Source organism: Numida meleagris, chromosome 6 (assembly GCF_002078875.1).
Source record: "Numida meleagris isolate 19003 breed g44 Domestic line chromosome 6, NumMel1.0, whole genome shotgun sequence".
NCBI lineage: Eukaryota > Metazoa > Chordata > Aves > Galliformes > Numididae > Numida > Numida meleagris.
In genome coordinates this window covers 39,669,990-39,689,657 of record NC_034414.1, presented here as the reverse complement: position 1 = coordinate 39,689,657, position 19,668 = coordinate 39,669,990, and the positions used below count along the sequence as shown (strand labels likewise).

Sequence of the window (19,668 nt, the reverse complement as noted above, 5' to 3'; positions counted from 1 at the left end):
AATATTCCCCATCTTTCATTGCCAGACCTCCTTTCATACCGATCTTAGCACTAATCGACTCTCTTTGCCCCACCACAGCTGTCTTTAAATCTACAGTCACTCAATCAACTTTCAGCAATCAAAGCAGTTAACCAAATGAAAGGATATATAAAATAAAAATGCTCCCTTTCTTCAGGAAGGGATTCAGGTGCTATCTTAGAATAGTACTCCAGCACTAATCAGCGCTGGAAATACAGATGTACTATCTTGCAAAAAGGAATACCTTGCCAACAAGCCTCCTTCGACCTTTTCGAAGACAGCGGGCAGCAGCTCCTGGAAGGCGGTTCAGGCGAGCGTGAAATCCTGAAAAAAATCAAACATATGAAAATTGAAGATTCTTCCCAGCAAAACAGCCAGGAAAAATAGTTGGTTCAGTGGTTAAATCAGTATTTCTGCCTCCATTTCTCAATCGGCAAGAAGTAGATATGCCTTTTTATTCACACATCAAAACGTCTATTTAACAAAAACCAAACCACAAACAAAACAGAAGGACTCTATTTTGACAAGACTGAAGGATAATAAATACTTCAGTATCTTCTCCACTAGTGCAGTTATTTGTAATTGGATCATTACAAAAAACAGATCACCGATATCATTTTACGTTGCAGCAGCTATGAATGAAATTTACTCTTGCCATCACATCAGAAGTTCCCAAACACCTCATTCCTTATGGAACTCACCTCTTTGAGCTGGTCGTGAGGGCAAGAGAAATGTGGAATCTGAGAGCTTGTCTAGGCCCGAGTCAATCCGTTCCACTTCAGATCGGTGGTCAGCTCCCCACTTGGGAAGAAGGTTGGGAACAGTGAATCCTGGGACACATTCTCCTTCATAAAACCAATCACTCTGCTCATCATCTCCTAATAATAATAGAATAATAGAATGAAATTATCCACATGAAAAACCAGCGTGTCTTGTGACTGTCCCACAAAGTACTACAGGTGGGCATTTTTGGATGTGGAACAACAGCTGAAGTCTCATTAGGAATTCCTTCCTGGAGAACCTTATATTTGTATTCTGTTTCAATCATTTGCAGTAACTATGGGATATCACTAAATGCTTTAAATTACCCAACTCAGTCTACATAATTTCCCTATAGAACAAAGCCTTCTTTATAGACCTGCCTAGGGCAGCTTTAGCACTCTGTTGTGGCCGCATCTCATCAGCTTTGGTTCAATGCTGTGTGATGTCTAACGCACATCTCTTTCTCTGAAGTAATTACTGTGACAGAAATAGAGGCCAATCATTTGGCACGCTTTATAGGCAACCAGAGGAGAGATTTCACAACAGGACAGCAAGCTCACTGGGTAAACAAGGAACATACTCACTGATGAAACAGATCTCCTAACACAGCAGCTAACAGGAAAAAACAACTTAGTACTTACACTCCGAGTGACCACTTCTAACCATGCTGCGAGGATGCCTCAATCAAAATTCCTTAGTATCTGTCTGAACTACAATCTTCCCTGCAAAAGTAGAGCAGCAGCAACAGAAGTCATTACCAAGGTCTCCATAAAGCATGGCCTCTGTAATGAATACAGCTGCAGTTTTAAAAGTGAACTGCCTTAGACACCATTCATGGTAAATCTGCCTGGCCAAAAAGCCCCTGGGAGTAGTAGCACATGAGCAATGTAAGAAAAAAATAGAAAGATAACAAAGAAGCTCTTCGGTATCCCAACTGAGAAACAGTGCTGTGTAATGGCAAACTACTTCATCTTGCCTTAAAATACTGCTAACACACCTGTCTAAGGGAAAACTCATTTGCCTACCATTAAGACTTAGGTATTCCCAGTTACTCTCCTTTCTCTCTTAACCAAGTCGCATTATCTGTGACTGAGCTCCGTTTTACCTACAAAAAGAAAAAAACTTCATCCTAGTAAGACCCTTGCAGTCTTACATGTAACAGAAAAAGCAGCACCCATAACCAACTCCAATCATTAACAGCTAGGACAGCCAGAACATTTCATCCCAAAGCTCTAAAACTGCTTTTTATTTCTGTGATAAGCATGCTTCATCAACTGACGTATGACAATTATATTTATATATATAAATATATAAACATACACACCTCCACCTACCTTACGTTAAGCAAAAACCAAGTAAAGTTGCCTAGTTCTTTTTAAGCGACCATCATTCATACTAAAATATCCCCAAAGTTTTGGCTGTATGAGCATAGTGCAGTATCGTACCTCAAATCACTACTTCCAGGAGATAAACATTAACAATGAGGATCATATGCTGATGCCTCTTCAACTTTCACCTTGAGAGATTCACTTAACAAAAACTTGCAATAAAATGATAAATTAGGATCATTCTCCACTCACTGAAACGTACTGGAAACTGGAAATTCAAAGACAACTAAATTAATTAGCCATACAAAATATATTACATGACATAACCTCAGAAGAAGAGAAAAAAAGTTCTATTCAATTTAAGATGTTGCTATTTCAAATTTCCCGTTATTCAGTTTGGAACTGACTAGAAAACTATTTTTAATATGACCTATCACAAAAAAAAAGTTTTTTGTGTTCTCTCCATCTCACTGAAGTGAGGAGCTGTTGTTCATCATTTACTTCCTCATGACCAGAAACTGTCTAAAAGAAGGACAGAAAGGTGTTTCTTATTTAACTAGAAAATGCAACAACATTTAAATTTCTAAGAAATGATCAACCCTTTTTTATCATACGCTAAAACACCTTGGCCAGAAAGCTATTATAGTATAAACAGTTTGAACACGCAGAGGTGATCGTAAACCTCTCACAGTTATGCATGTGTGCAAACGTGCACGTAGTCTACACCAATATTGTCTCGAGTGATGAGCTAGAATTTCAACATATGATGCCATCATCTGATATATAAGTGCTCACCAACTTCAGCTCCCCCAGCAGAGTTACATGCAAAAACAGGGGACAGGAGATTTTTTTTTTCCTGTTGCTCTTGAAGAACGGGATGCTGGAAACAGTTATTTCCCAGCAAAGGGCATAGCTGATCTCTGAAATTCCTACCCTAGGCAAAGTGTTCGAGCCATCTAAGGTCACAACAGATCAGCCCTATAGCCTAATATAATCAGAAAAAATGTATGCATATTTGCTAGTATCATGTTGCCTCACACCAATACTTGGGTCAGTAACACGTGGAGGCAATATTTCCTACCGAGTTACTGATTCTACTTCCTTTAGCACTCACATATTCCCAGGAGAGATCTCATCCAAACTATAGCTTTTGAAATATGACAGAATACACACCAGCACAAGCTACAGGTCTCCGGGGTCATACCCCACCCGCTCCAAATACAATAGTCCCAATTGCTTCTGTGCCTGCTACAAGTGCTTTCATACTTACTTCCACCTTATCTCCCAGAAACTGAACACTGTCACTGATAAATAAAATCAGTATTTGTTCCACACCCAAAAGCCCTAAGAAACCATTTCTACAAAAGATGTTGAAGATAGTAGGCTCAACTAATACACACAAGAGCAAGGCTCTTCTTAGCATAGTTCTTTAGATGACTTGTCAGTACTGATTATTTTGGAGTTGCTTCTTCCTTCCCACTGAGAAAAAACTAACAGATCAGGCTCTAGTGGTAAAGAGACAACAACTAAAACATTTATAGAAATAGATAATGAAATTTACTCTTTCTTTTTCTAAAACTTCTGTTGTATTTCTAGGCCTTGCCATAGTAGTAGTTTTTTTTTTTTTTTTAGTATACTAAATGTTATAGATCTGATATGAACATGAGAAAGAACATTTCTTTACAATGAGGGTAGCAGAGCACTGGAACAGGCTGCCCAGAGAGGCTGTGGAATGTCCTTCTCTGGAGATATTCAGAACCCAAGTGGACGCTTTTCCATGCAACCTACTGTACAGAACCTGCTTTAGCAGGAGGTTTGTCTAGATTTCCAGAGGTCCCTTCCACCACCTATGATTCCATGATATACAAGAGTGTATGGCTACCAAAGCCGTACATTTATGGCCCTCAGATCATTTTGATAACTTCCTGCACCTCCCGGCCACTGGACTTTTCCCCATTCCCTGCCTGGCTTCAAGTTCAGATCTTTCTTCAGATTTATTTGTAAAAAAGGCAAGGGAAATTCCCTGTAACGTGAGGAAAATCACAGGACAGTTGTTACCTTGGCGACCCTCATCATTGGTAAATAGACCAGTATCACTGCTGCTGCATACACTGCTGGTTTCACTGGAACAAAAACAAACAAATAAGAAAAACACAGTTAAAACCCCAGCAAATACAAAACAAACATTTTACTAGTTTCTCTGAGCTCACAATGCTTTACGTATTTCACAGAAATTGGGTATCATCATATTTCATATACATGGCTGGCTCTAGCACGGGTCTTAATGGCTTCCCGCTAAATCCTAGCAATCCTGCACCACTTGACAAAAAGCAGAATCTTGTATCTAGTCTACTTCTAAGGTACCAAAAAGTAATTAATACGCTGGCATTTGCCTTGGGTACTAGAGTTAATAACCTAACTATGACATTGTCTGGAATACTCACTAGGAAATTAAGTGCAGTTAACTGCCCTTGGGTCACTTAACAGATACTGAAAAGCCTCTGAAGTTTTGTACTTGAGATTCTTCTTTCTCAAATGTGTTACCCAGCTACATAAGCCTCTCTTCAATCTACAGCAACTTTTACTTTCTTTGCAGGGAAGAGCAGCAGGTATATTTGTAATTCTTCAGCTAAAAAACATAGCATGACTTGCTGCAGCTGAACGCCACTCATCATTGTGCACTTTTGCATTTGCTGAAACAGTTAAAAGAGACTTAATTCTTGAACCAAGGAATTAAACTAGAAATTAATGTGTTAATTGACTGTAAAACTGGATGAATATTCACAGCAGAAATACACGCTCAAGTCAGTCCCAAGCATTCGACAGCTCTACTGCTGATATTAAATCAGTCCTCAGACACTTCATAGAATTTCTTAGGTTGGAAGGGACCTTAAAGCCCACCCAATCCCAACCCCGTGCTGTGGGCAGGGCTGCCCCCACCAGATCAGGCTGCCCAGGGCACCATCAATCTGGCCTTGAATGTCTCCAGAGATGAGAGAGGCATCCACAGCGTCTCTGAGCTGCCTGTTCCAGTACTTCGCCATCCTCTAAATCAAGAATTTCCCCCCCTACATCTAACCTAAATCTCTCCTCTCTTAGTTTAAAGCCATTCCTCCTTGTCCTATCACTACCAGACTGAGGTCTCCCGGGAGCCTTCTCTTCTCTGGGCTAAACAAGCCCAGCTCGTTCAACCTTTCTTCATAGGAGAGATGCTCCAGCCCTTTGATCATCTTTGCGGCCCTCCTCTAGACCCGCTACAACAGCTCCTCATTTTTCCCATGCAGTGGGCACCAGACCTGGACGCAGTACTCTGGATGAGGCCTCACAAGGGCAGAGCAACCTCACCCTGCTGCTACCCCTCTTCTGATGCTGTCCAGGATACAGTTGGCCATCCAAGCTGAATTGCACTTCAGGTAATACTTCCTCCAATTTAGCTGAGAAACATCAGAACAAATGGTAACTGCTTACTGCCCACCCCCTTAGCACTAAGGTCTCATAGGGGATATGAGCATCACGTAAGTCAGAACTAGAATCAACCTCTGACTGGGGAGCATTGTTAGAAAACTCTCTGGCCTCCTCCAGGGAAATTAGGTCATACTGACACCAGTATCAACAGAAAATCTCTCAATTCACAAAACAAAAGGATGAGTGATCATAAGAAGCGTCACCCCAAACAAATACAGGAACATAATTAAACCTTTTTGGTTTTATTATGTTACTAAATTTTATTTTTTATTATATTATTTTATTATTTAAACATTATTAAAATTTTTGGAGCATATTATTGCTCTTGGAAAATACACTCTCGAGTACAGCCAAATCAACTCATCGTGCTGGATATCTACAAACTCTGCATCTTCATCATTGTGCAAAGGTCATATAAATTTTTAAGGATGAATGCTCTGTATATCATTTCCACATTTCAGTATGTAAGTTAATATCAAATTCCAACTCAATCCATTACAGTGTTTGGCCATCCATTCACCCTCCCACATATACAACAAAGCAATTAGGCCAAGGACTGATAGCCACGAGTCATTTGTTTCATTCCTAGCTCTCCTACCAACTCACTGTATGACCCTGGGCAAATCTTAGTGTGTCCGCTTCCCCTTTTGAAAGCCTGGATTAATAGTCCTCATGAGCAGCAGATGGAAGGACTGAGTGACCGATTCATGTGGGTTTTAGCATCATCAGAGAAAAGGTGCCAGAGAAAGGAAGAAGTCTTATGTAAGATTCCAGACATATTAACTGTACTTTAAGCATTCTGCCATCCTGATAGCTCCTTTGCTCCTTACAGATACGCATTATTGCCAATGCCTTACTTGAATCAACTTTCATGGATCCCACTCACCCTCTTTACCATTTTACACTTCAGGGCTGAACACAAACTAGACTCCTCCACAGGCCTTTCTACAGGTCCAGTAAGCACTGATTAATGACCTCCACTTGCAAAGGAGGCTACTTACCTTAACCATGAAATAATGAATACTATTGATCCGACAACCTACTGCTATAGAGTGTTATTGATCACACAATCTTTGGTTAAAATGGTCCTCATTTAGCAATTTCACTGTTGCAAGCACCTGGAGCAAAGCATGCTTATAATTAAATAGTTTGGGGGAGTTAAAGTGAGAGGTGATGGACAGAGATCTCAGGTTTACCCCATTTATTCCTTCTCCTGAGCTATTGTTTGTGTCAAGAGGGATATTGATTTTCTATAAAAATAAGAAAACAAGAGGCACCGAGGGGCTGCAGAAGGTCAGGCTGGGCTGGAGGAGGAGGGGAAGCTGAACACTCTGTCTTTGTCATTTGCCTTCCAAGAGAGGAATTTTTTCTTTACCGAGAGACTGGGTTCCAATTCATCAGCTTAGCCAGGCTCTCGACTGCCACTGCAGGCTGTTAGGAAAACTGCTCTCTTCCAAAGGGTAAGGCAACCGCACTACACATTTGAGCAGCGTTGGCTACACTCCCAGGCCAAAACACACCAGCAACAAGCCAATGAAGTCACACAGAGCCAGTGAGTGAGGGCAATGACCAGTTCAAAAAAGTCAAATTATGGCACTTGAGAGCAGATCAGACAAACCACAGAGCTCTCACTAGTAAGCACATCATTCAAAGTGATTTGTCAAACAAGTCTTGACCATGGTTTGCTCTGCCTTCAAGCTAAACCCAGATCATTCTGAGCGCCCACCTTAGACCACCAAGAGGAGCTTCAGCACCCAATATATAATTTCCCTTTGCTTTATTATGGCTGCAGGGAATCTCAGGGCATTAGAGGAGAAAGAAGGGCACGTTATCCCTAACAGTCTTAGCAGTTAATTGTCACCCTTGTACAAGCATGCATTTAATTTAAACTAGGACCACTTGCTTCTTGTTTCTACAATTATTTATGTGTCAGGCTTTTAGACATGTCATTACCCAACTTAGAGACACCATGTTCCTGCACACCTTCTCACAGTGTATGCCAAAATTTGGTAATTTCAAATATTTAATTTCACGCAGATCAGGTACATGCCTACAAGCAAAATTAAATATACATTTCCAGAGCTTTCTCAGTGAATGGGAGTTTATTTACTGAATACAGTAGTCTTTTGATCTGATTTAGGACAAGGAGCTCTCTCAAAAGCAGAGAAAATGCTGAGTATTTTATTATTTAAGGAGATTTATTCCTATACAACATAAAAATGAAATGGCCTCAAATTGCACCAGGGGAAATTCAGAAAGGCTATCAGAGGAATTTCATTACAGTAGGGGTAGCCTGACATTGGAAGAGGGCTGTCCAAAGAGGTGACGAAGTTGCCATCCCTGGAGGTATTTAAGAGATGCATGGAGGTGGAAGCGACGAGGTTTAGCAGTGGAACTATGGTGTTAGGTGGATGGTTGGACTTGATGATCTTGAAGGTCTTTTGCAACCAGAATGATTGTGATTCTACGAACAGAAATAGAACCAATACGGTACCAAATTGCTTCATACATCCCTAGATCACTATGGACTGGTTCCAGGTACTGCAAGCTTTATTAGTCACTTTCCCACCTTGTGATGACAACATACTATTCTCCTAGGCACCTGATTTTCTTCTCCCTTCCTCAGGCCATGCTCTTATTATACATCTGTATGAAGTATTACTCTCATGATAGCAGCAAAAACAGTGAGAGCAGAGCAAGAGGGAGGCATGCACAGCCAGTTTCACTTTGCTAGCAGCAAAGCGCTATATTTAGAGCAGCAGAGACCAAGCGTGATCCCTCACTGCTGCAAGGGATAGTCCGCAGCAAAGAGGGTTGCGTGTGTTTCTCTCTCCAACTTTGACCCTCGCCAGTGAATCACAGCACAGATCACACGTGGTGTTGGAGAGGCAAAATATTCTGACTTCTGGATCTCTAAAGAGAATCTCAAAGACTTGGCAGCGGAAGGCAAACGGCATTTGATGCAGACACTTGCACAATAATTAGTTTGAGAGCAAGGTACAACTGAGACAGAACAAAGCGATATCCTCAGCATGGTCCTCAAGTAATGGTCCGACAAAGCTGCCTATATGCTCTTCCAAATTCTGGCTCAGATAACGTCAGGATGAAAGCCTGCTGGTTTAAGTTCAAGGTTGACATGATGGAACAGACTCTGACTGGTAGAAAAAAAATCTCAAGGAGCACTGTCCATCACCGCCACATCAAGTAAGGGCATCTCTCAGTCCATCACCAGTGACATGCAACATTCAGGGGCTACTACACATTTCCTTTTCTGGACGGCCAGCACACAGCACTGAAAAGACAAAAGTGTTTTTAGCAACTCATACCAAAAAGGCATTCACTAGCATCTTGAAAAGGCCCACTTCACACCCGTTTCTTAACCTAAAGAGAACCACCTTTCAATGAAAAAAAAAATCACCTTTTTTTGCTTCTTCTATCCTCTCAACAATTAGCTACAATGCTGGTTCAATAAAAATGCACTAGTGATCTCTAGGATCAGGACAGCGAGGATGTATTACAGCCTATGCTTTTCACAGCCTCTTAGAAAGTACCTTTGAGGAGTTCGCACCTCCAGCTATTTTCCACGAAGCCCTCAATAACTGTATGCCACCTGACCACTGACAAACTGCAGTAACCAGACAGATAGAACACTTAAATGAACCCATACACATGAACAATTACACTGGAGCAGACAATTATACTTCTCAAATTCACTGTACTCTCTCTGATAGTGTCTATCATACTGCTTACTCGAGGAAAGAATATGAGATTGTAACAAACGTGGAATGACTGTTTCCTCAGTACATTCCTACAGCTTCCAGGAGTCAGAAGTTTCAGAACTTCCTGAGACAGGCCTTCCACCTGGGCTGCAATGCTTATCAGCCCCTGGAAAATCTACTCTCCACATCCCCCTTTTGGATACATAAAAATTTTGACCTCCAAAATGTCCCACAGCAGAGTAATGAAAAAAAAAAAAAGATAGTTTTGTATTGAATGTCTCCCGCTTCTTAAACAACGACAGTCCCTATTTCCTTTCTGTATGCCATTTGTTACAACAGCTCTCCGATCTGACTCTCAGCAGTTGTTTCTCTTCTAATCTGAAAAATCTTTTTGCAAAGAAGGAGTTTTATAACACTGAATCTTCTATGGAGAGAATAAAAATCAAACTCAATGGAAAAACTTCTTAAGAGTGATGCACAAATTCAGACCATGATATTTATACTTCTCATTTTCACCTCCTGTACAGGACTGTGCCATTAGTTCAGAGTTCTTCAAAACTGGACACAAATAAAAGCTAGACTCCACTGTTCATAGACTTACCCTGCAAATATTCAATTTTCCCCAACTTCTTCATCTTCTCACTACTTTACTGCCACAGCTAGCCTGTCAGAAACTTATTCTAAATCCGTAGCAGAACTGTAGAACTGCAAAGAAGATGTTTTGACTCAGGCTCATATGGTACTTGCACAGAGGGCTAGCATTCATGATCTGACCAGTTCTCTATTACTGCCCATGGTAAATTCTGAAAACAAGAAACTGAGAACAGATCATATCAGTCGGACAACACAAGTACCAACAGTGGATTTACCTGCCAAACCTCAGGCCACCAGCATGCCACTTTGAAAATTTTGTGGCCTTTCTGCTACGAAGAGCCGCTTGTGTAATATAAGCCAGAAACATAACAACATGCTAACTTTTCAAGGAAAGTGTTTGGGTCATCATTATGGCACTGACAGGAAAAGACTGTTCGGAAAAAAAAAAAATCTAAACTTTTACAGTAACTGAGGGATTTTCCCTCCTCAAAAAAGAGAATAGCACTGAATAAGTTTGGAAAGAACTTCTAAAAGCAAGGATTTACAAGTAGCTGCAAGCAAGGCAGCCAGCTAGCTCTAGCACAAGGAAGAAACAAAGACCTCACCATTCAGACATATTTTCATCTGAGCCCTGCTTCTGTTCATCAGCTTCGCATTCCATCTGCTCCTTCCTTCCCCCCTTGCTGAGGAAGGGTCTGTTCTCTCCCGATTCACAAAGGCCATGAGTGGATGATGTCCACGGGGCATTTTCCTTCCAGCGCGAAAGACGTTGTTTCTTTGCTGACTTGAACCTGCAGCCCCTCTCATAGTTCCACTCTGACACCCTGAGCTTTTGCTGGAGACTGGCAGCCACCTCTGATGTCACACGTTTGACTTTCCGGCGGCGCCTGAGAGGCCGGCAGGGTGCATTCTCTGTAAAGGAGTCTGACTCATGCCATGAATGTTGCTTGCTCCTCAGGGTGGCACTGAGAGCTGGATGTCGTTTGACTGCTGCCGTGTCATCAGAGTCACTGAAATTGGCTGTCAGCACCTCACGGCAATCCTTCACAGCTTCATCCAAGCTCGACTCCGAGGCCTCACTGTAGCAGCAGGCATGCTCTGCCTGATGCGTGAAGTCTGAGCGTCGTTTGCGACCCCGTCTCTTGCGAAGCTGGCGTCGCTGCTGCCGTGGGCTTAGGGCCATTTCTTCCCATAGCTCATCCAGCTTGTTTTGCTCTGAAGTCTGCTCTAAGGCTGAGGCCAAGTCATGCACTAGTTCATCCATTGGCAATGCCTACTAAAAGTGACAGCAAACAATTAGCACCAGACGTAAATGCTGTCACAAACACATCACTAGACTACAGCACACTATAGCTGAGTTACACACTTACTTTGAGTTGCCTGGGAGAAACAACGCAATATAACTACTGTTTCTTAGGCTAACGTTCACTCCTTCCTTTTACAGGAGTTAAATCCCACTTCTAACCACGGTGGCAGAGATGACACTACTGCAGCAGTTGGGTCAAGAGCTTTGTGTCTGAAAAGGCCTTACACTTGCATTTTCTGCTTGGAAGGAATGTGCTCCATTACACATCATAAGGGTAAGAGAGCCCCCAACTAGCTCGCTACCTGATACGTCTGCGTCAATTACTATAAGCCACAGAGAAGCGTTAGCAACTGCAACAAGCAGACTGAAGTCTTCCAAAAAGTAGACAGGCAGTAAGGCTGAGAGCAAAACAGAAAGCAAAAAGGCAGTCTGCAAATCAGTACCAATTCAGCAGCAAAATAAGACACACGGGGCCCCACGCTCCTTACAGCAGTGTGTGTAACACCAAGACCCAGCTGCTAAAGGCAAAATCCCCAGCCCTTTCAACTCCGGACTGCCAGTGAGCCCGTCCTAAGCGCTTGGCCAAACTCGACACTGCCCTTCCGCCCAACTCTGGCACTTCAGGGTCCTCCCAGGAACACACGCAGCCCCGTCCCGGAGCAGCACTGGCTGACGCAGGCCTCCTCCTCGGCCCAGGCGCCCGGAAGGCCGCACCGTAACGCCTCTCCCGCTCCTCGCTCCGAGGAGACGCCGGCGCTCTCCCGAACACTGCCGGGCAACCCCGGCCCCGCAGGGCAGCCCGGCACAGCCCGCCGAGCCCCGAGACCGGACCGGGAGAGGCGCCCCGAGCCCCGCCAGCTGAGCGCCGACCCCCCACCACAGCCCCACTCACCGGGCCGCGACCCCCGGCCCCACTCACCGGGCAGCGCCCGCTCCGCCAGCCCCTCGCAGCGGCGCTTCCGGCCTTCCCGGGCCACTTCCTCCCCGCCCTCCCCGCCGAGGGGCGGGCCTGGCGCCGGGGGCTGGCCCGGCCGTGGGGCGCTGCGCTGATCGGCAGCGCCGTGAGCTGCGGGGCTGTGCGCTGCTGTGCGCCAGGGCTGCTGTGGGCCGTTAGAAGCCGTTACAGGCCATTACGTAGTGAGGAGAGGTGCTCGGATAGGCGTCACTGTGCAGGATAGCCGCGTTAGCCGGTTTAACCTCTCATGAGTCCATCCCTGAGCCTTTTCATAGAATCATCGCGTCTCAGAGTCGTTGGAGTTGGAAGGGACCCTTAAAGGCCATCTAGTCCAACTCCCTGCAAAGAGCAGGGACACCAACAGCTCTATCAAGTTGCTCAGAGCCCCATCCAGCCTGACTGTGACTGTCTCCAGGGACAGGACATCCACTGCATCTCTGGGTGACCTGTTCCAGTGCTTCACTACCCTTACTGTAAAAAACTTCTTCCTCATACGCAATCTAAATCTCCCCTGTACTGATTTGAAACCATTTCCCCTTGTCCTGTCAGCACAGACCCTGCTAAACAGACTGTCCCCTTCTTTCCTGTAGCACCCCTTTAGATACTGTGAGGCTGCTCCCTGGTCTCCCTGGAGCCTTCTCTTCTCCATGCCAAACAGCCCCAGCTCTGTCAGCCTGTTCTTGTAGGAGAAGTGTTCAGTTCCTTGGATCAGACTCTTTTTGGCTGGGGATGAACACGAGGTGCCTCAATGCAATGCCACATCAGGCAGAATGAGTCCATGAGGCCCTGTCATTGCAGGACTCACTGCCGAGGTTTACTATCACCAAAACCACAACCACACTTTCCCCAGATGACTATCCTGCCTGTGTTTGAGTATTTCACCCCAGAGATCACTTTACAGATCTGGTGTCGGCAGAAACCAGGCCCAGTGCACGAGGCCCCTCCTGATACTGCACACACAGGCGTCCCTTGATTTAGTGGGTGTAGGTTATCAGTTGCCATTGGTTTATGAAGTTCTTATTTATGGAAATATCAGTCCCTGGCTTATCTGACCCCTGGCCTGCTTGTGAATGGAAGTAACACATACCCTGCTGAAGGCTGGTGTTTCTTATTGATTTTTTGAAGATTTGTGCCTTGGTAGGTCCCATTGTCAGAGTCCCAGCCCATGTCTCCACAGACCATTAGCTGCTAATAGAAGCTGAATGTTCCCAGCTCTTGCCATGTGCTTACCCTTTTACTGTTTGATTTTTTTTTCTTTTTAATTGTAAGATGCAGGCAACCAGTATACTAGGTACTGAAACTCCATTTCATACTGAATTTGAGTATCTGAATTTGTATATGTAGATGGAACTTAGTTTTGTTATTTTCTAAGATAAACCTCTCTGTGCAGTTCCCTTGTCCTTAAATCTGCACCTCCTTCCTTCTGTCTCAGCATGTTCCTATCATCTCCCCCAGCCGTCAGAGTAAAGCCAAGTGTGACCCCAGTTCCATTTTTCTCACCATTCCTTTTTGTTTCCCCTCTTTCTGTTTATTTAATCCATGTGGCAGCATTCATATTCAAGCCAATATTGGTTCATTTTTCAAGTCATATTTTACAAGGCAGTATATGAAAGGATTTGCTGAAGCCTAGATATATTATGTACATGGCATTCTCTTCATTCGCTAATTTTGTAAATTAAATCAGAGAAAGTAATCAGGTTTGTCTGACATGATTTGTTCTCTATAAATCTACACTGCTGCTCATTGCTCATAGATCTATTATCCTTTGCATTTTTACATTTTTTTTTCCACCTCTATTTATTCCATTATGAGACCAGGAACAGAAGTTATACTGAAGGGTGATAATTGCCAAGATCATGACTTCCTCCCTGCTCCCCCCTGGTATCACGCTTGCTTTTTCCCAGTCCCCTGGCACCCTCCGTAGTTTGTCAAGGTACTTCAGAAATAACCGCAAGAGAATCCTTCAATTTGTGGCTGATTCCTACACCCCCTGAAACGATCATCATTCAGTTTCGCTGAGATTTCTCCATGCCATTTCTTTGGCTCGACCTTTATTTTGTTCTGAGCTGTAATTTTAACATTTTCATTACCTTTAGGTGTCTGAGAAATTTCTGTGGAAAAGAAATATTAAAAGAAGAAAAACAGTCACATGGTAGATCATTTTTATCTCATTCCTAATGTCTGACTTCAGCTTAGTTACTTTCTCTGCACCAATTCATCTCTACTTGTCTGTCCTTTTGTCTTTTTAACCCTTTTCATTGTAGTACCTCACTCTATTGACTGCAGCATTTAGTTTCCTATTTTCAATACAGAGGTTTTCTTTTTACTCTCGGATCCTAAAATCTAATCCTGTTTTACCGTTGCAATCCTTTTCCATGCCTCAGGACATAAAACAGCTACAAAATGTCTGGGTTACAGAGAAACTCCCCTGGTGGGAAGGTTATTCTGTAAACATCCACTTCAGAGCTTCTTACCCCTTCATTTCAGCTCTGTGCTGGCTGCAGTTCTGGGCAGGATAACAAATTAGACAAACAGTCGTGTAAAAGAATTCCTGTGCTCACGTGTTCTGAGAAGACAGCAGCAGATGCCCACTCTAATTTCTTTTCTTTTCCATTCATTTTCCTGAACAGTTCTCTGCTGTTCTGTTGGTCAACAGGCAGTCTTATAAATCGTACAAATTTTAAAACACCTGTCAATATGTTTGCAAATTTCAGCATTTCAGACTAAATTCCAAGAGATGTCAGCAGCCTTTTTCCTGATCTGGGAGAGGTGAGGGATGTTTTTTCTGGGAGAGTGTGGAGGTGACAAAATTGCTTTTGCCTTTTGCAAGAGTCACAAGAACTAAAATGGTGCTAAAATAGGGCACTGACGTGTACAGGGAAAAAAAAGGGAAAATTGTCAGTAGGAGTTGGTGAAATATACTGGGGAGGAAGGGGTAATCTGGTTTTGAGCTGTTTATGATATTTCTGTTCTGTCTCACAAAGTCCACTCTGAAGTGGAACAGTGACTATAAATTTTGAATCCTTGCCTGAGTTCAACTTTGTCCCGCATCCCCAGTGAATTATTCAATCTCTCTGTAGTTTGCAGTTTTCCTGCACGAACAACAAGGACTGGCCTATTTTTCTCGGCACTAATTTTGCTTGTGAAAAGCTGTAGGGATGCAAAATGTTCAGCACTCGTATCCTGAGTGCATTATTAGCCTTTCCTGGGCTTTGCACATGCAGGTGTCTTTCTCCCACCCAGAGTCTGTGGTCACCAGCGCTAAACTGTTGCTGGGACTTGAGATGGGAGAGGAGATGCTGCTGGCAAGAGATGTTCCTGAGGTGAGAAGCAAGGGGAGGTCTGCGGGATGCTCACAGCATGTTGTTGCTGCTGCTTTGCCCAGCTTATGCCCCAGCCTGCACAGGGAGAGGGATGGCCTGGCAGGACAGGAAGAGTAAAGGGGTTGTTGCTGTACCCCAGCAAACACTCTGCCTGGTCCCATGGTGCTTCTCAGCAAAACCTTCCAGGGGTTAAAAGGAAAAAGAGAGAGACAGAAAGGGGACAAGAGACAAAGGGAGGAATAAAGTCAAAAAATGTGCCGTGAAGCTTCTTGCAGCAAAATGCGGAGAAAGTCATTTCCAACTTCTTTCATCTTGGAGATGAAGCCACTAAATAAAAGGGCAGCACAGAACACAAGGGCTTTTAATCTGTCTCATCTCCTTCATAATAACTGCAAATTTTCCCTGGGCTCCTGGGAGTGAGCCTCTTTCCTCTGTCTTTGCCTTATCTCCCCCCTCCATATTTCACAGCCGGTGCGGCTCCCCTCACTCAGCTGCCCCCGGCCCAGTCTCCGCGAGGCCTGTGGGAGCCGCCAGCTCCCAGGGCCTCATTGTTCCCGGCTTGGGAGGAAGCTCAGAGAGGGAATTGAAGGCAAGTCAAAGGGAAACAGCATCATCGCTGCTTCATTAATGGGAACCTTTCAGCAGAAAACATATCAGAGCGAGGTCTTTTCAGAGGCAGTAATTAGCAATTTGGAGCCTTCCCCCCTCAGGAGATGCAGCTGCGATCTAACAAGTGGGAGCAGTGCTCGCCTCCTTTTACGCTTCATATTTATTGTTTTTCATTTTCTCCATCTTCCTTCCATTGTCCAGCCTCCTCCTCGCTGCCAGATAAGGGCCCTTTATTAATCGCTCCCTTTTAATTCTTCATTAATGATAATAACTTTCTCTGGCGCACGGAGAGGAGTTAATCTTTCCTGGGTATTGAGAAAGGACAGGGCTGAAAGGGAGGGAGCGAAGAAGCGCACGGTGGACAAGGCTGTGCTGCCACGTCTCCCTCCCACCCCACCACCCGGAAGGAGTTTCTGAAGACTTTGGCTGGTGAGCTGCAAGTTGCCCGCTGGAAAGTCTTGGGTGCTCAGTTTGGATTTGGTGGGCCGTACCCTGGCTCAGAGAGCAGGCCCTTACCAGGAACAGGTACGCTTGGGCCAGATGGAGGGGCCTTCTTGGCGTCTTTGTAAAAAAGCCAATGTCTCCTTGTAACTGATGGACTCTGTCTACTTGTCTTGTAGGAGCGTTCCCTCAGGCACCTTAAAAATCCAGTTTCCCAACAGCCAACACTGTCTGCATTTAAACAGCACATGAAAGTAGAAAGGAATTGTATGTGGGAGGCTCTGCACAGGAGAAGACCCTCTGTGGTGCCTCCCGCCAGCAGTTGGCAGAGCCTGTGTCTATGCCTTGGGTCACTCCCATCTGGAGGTCCCAGGCCACCACTAGGGACATCTGCATGAGGTGACTGCTGCCAGGCTGGCTCAGAACTGGCAGCCTCGTGACAAAAGCAGGATGAAGATAGCAGGGAAGGGAGGAGGCTGTGGACATGTGCATGGATCTATAACCACTGAATACCAGCCACAAGAACATGACTAGGGAAGACAGTGCTGCTATATCCAACGTGCTTATAGGCCTAGCTTCTCTTCCTAGAGTTTTATACCACTGGATCCACAGGGCCTCTGCTGGTAAAGGTCAAACTAGTATCTTGCCTTCTAGTGGTAGACCTCATCCCTTCCCAGGTAGCTGGATATGCCACCGCCGCATCACAAATATTTTAGTATTCCCAAATACAAGGAAATAGGGGTGAATGTAACTGTTGCTAGGATAGGTGGCTCCACCACCTCAGTGAGGAGCAGCAGGTTAGCAACAATGGGAGATGCTAGGGGAAAGAAACAAATGGCAGGAGAATAACCTAGGAACTTCAGTGCAGGAGCTCAAGCTCATCATCTACTTACTGTTCTACACACATCAGCTGCTCTTTCCAAAACATGCTCTGTTTCATTAAGTGTCTTTGAGGATGAACTGAGGCCTACATTTATGTTCCTCCGAGTAACGTTTTCGGTGTTCATTTAGTCCCAATAATCAGGAACGACCTGTCCTGTGACAGACGTCTGCTTAATTTGCAGTGATCCTAGAAGACCACGGGGACTGGTCTGAAAGAACTTTCTACCTCTGAACTTCAAGCAATATAGAAATGAAGGCTGGCCTGTCTGCAGATGTTACATTTTGACCTCCAGCTGGGTCAAACAGCCCTTGGAATGTTGTTAAATGTGGGCTGGCTTTTCAGGTTTGTTGTTTGCTCAAAGCATCTCTGCATGAATCCGAAAGACTTTGCTTCCACACAATGAATGGAAGAAGTTTTTGTACTTACCAGAAATAAATGAATTTTGTACTTTAAAACATGCATCTGTTCCTCGCTTTTCTATGGTCTATCAGTGCTCCCTTGTCTGGTGGAGATAGAATAAGCAGAGGTGAAGAGAGCCAGGAAATATGTGGAACCTGATGTACAGGAGGGCCAGCTTCTTTACTGTATTGTAAAGAATATTTAATGTATTTTATTTGATAATTGCCTTTCTCTCTACATAGATCACTGACTGCTGTAGGACTGTAATAGTCTTGCTTCTTACATATGGCTGCCTGTCCCTGTGCTACTGCTGGTTTAACAGTGGCCTCTGAGCCACCCACAGGGGCACTCATCAGTCTCCCAGCAGGACTTGGGCCCAGCTAAAAAGAAACGTATTCACCATGGCAGCAGAGAGCTGGCAGTAGCACTGGTGATGCTGGTGGGCACTGGACCATCATGGATGTTAACACTGTGTGGCAGAAACTCAATGCTAGCTTGCTTCCAGCAAGAACAAGAGGTGTTTCACAAGTAACGGTCCTCAAACAGAGCCAAATGCAGAGATTACCTACAAGGACTGGTGAAGCCTCGAGGAGGGTGGAATAATGCTTTTTTCAGTTATAATAACTGCAGGCTTTGCTTCCTGAAAGTCCTTTTGCTCCTCTCCTGTTGTCCTTGCAACTTTTCATTATTTGCCTGTTGCAGTGAGAACGACTGGAACACAGGGGCACAGCAGGTCCTCTTAGATAGTGCTGCAGGGCATGTCACAAGTCTGCATAAAGCAGCCAAGAAGGGTTGCCAGAAAGCCTCATTGGTTGTATTGTCATCCCTGATTTGAGGGGAAGATGAAGATGTTCTACTCGCTGCACATGTGCGTTTCAGCCAGAGGCACAGTTGTTGGAATAGCCCTGCATGCTGGCTGGCATCAGAAGGTTGGTCTGGGCCTGATGTTTCATCTTTACACAATGAGCTGTTATGCACATGGGATCCATAGACATACAGCTTTAGAAAGCAACCAAAATGACAACGTTTCCCAAGTCACAAGTGTTACTAAAACATTTGCATGCAACAGCAGCTGGATCCCTGGCCCAGGCTGGACCTAAGCTTCCCCTGCCCTCTGGATCAGCCTACAGCCAGGACTCTCCTCCCTTGTCTCCGTGTATTTGCTCATCCCTCCTTCTACTTCTCTCCAGCACAACATATTTTCCTGTTCGTTACCTCTTGTTGCTTGAGACCTGAGTAGATCTGCTACAAGCCGCTGCCCCTTGAGCATATCCTTCTTGCTGCCTTGCCTGGCTTTTGCATGCTGGATGCTGTGGCTTCCTCTGTCTGTTCCCAGCGCTGTGCCCAGGCAGTCCTCCTGCCGCCTCATGCAGTGGCCAGGGGAGCATGTGGGGCTGACATTGCCAAGCCTTTTGGAGGTTTAAGTGTGCTTCATGGCAGGGATGAAGGCAGTAGCATGGATCTGCGGGGAGGGGGAGGGGAGCAGCCTGACAATCCCCTTCGAATTATAAACATATCCTCTTTAAATACATTTCTAAGGATAACATTTGTATTACTGCGTCCTGTGGCTGCTGATAGGGCCCTGCTTATCGCCTTGGTCTCTCCTCCTTTCTCTGGGCCCTGCTGGGAAAGGTCCCTATCTGGAGCTGAGCTGGAAATCCTCTGCCAAGCAATTGTTTCAGTCCAGGGGAAAAATTAATTTCTGCCTATCGTTAATTGAGAGAATTGTGTGGAGAGCTGGGAGGGGGGCTGGCGGGGGAAGTGGGGGGATGGAGCGGGGAAGAGAGAGATCATGTTATTAACAGTGTCCCTTTCATAACCAAATACCCTGATTTCCATCAGTGAGATGAGAGGCTCATTACAGCA

The 19,668-nt window shown here is 44.7% G+C and overlaps 1 protein-coding gene across 11 annotated transcripts in view; it reads right to left on the bottom strand.

Moving 5' to 3' along the window:
- Positions 1-19,668, bottom strand: part of GPATCH2L (G-patch domain containing 2 like) — a 78,094-nt gene that overhangs the window by 27,994 nt on the left and 30,432 nt on the right. For 5 of the 11 annotated variants that reach the window (XM_021402906.1, XM_021402916.1, XM_021402907.1 and 2 more), the window contains exons 4-7: positions 10,492-11,159; positions 4,167-4,231; positions 720-896; positions 263-342 (exon numbers count right to left, since the gene is read on the bottom strand). In XM_021402906.1, coding sequence (XP_021258581.1) covers positions 263-342; positions 720-896; positions 4,167-4,231; positions 10,492-11,159 — 990 coding nt within the window. Of the gene's footprint in view, positions 1-262; positions 343-719; positions 897-4,166; positions 4,232-10,491; positions 11,163-12,084; positions 12,244-19,668 lie in introns of those variants that run through there. The other 6 variants (XM_021402915.1, XM_021402913.1, XM_021402911.1 and 3 more) reach the window with 5 other exon arrangements.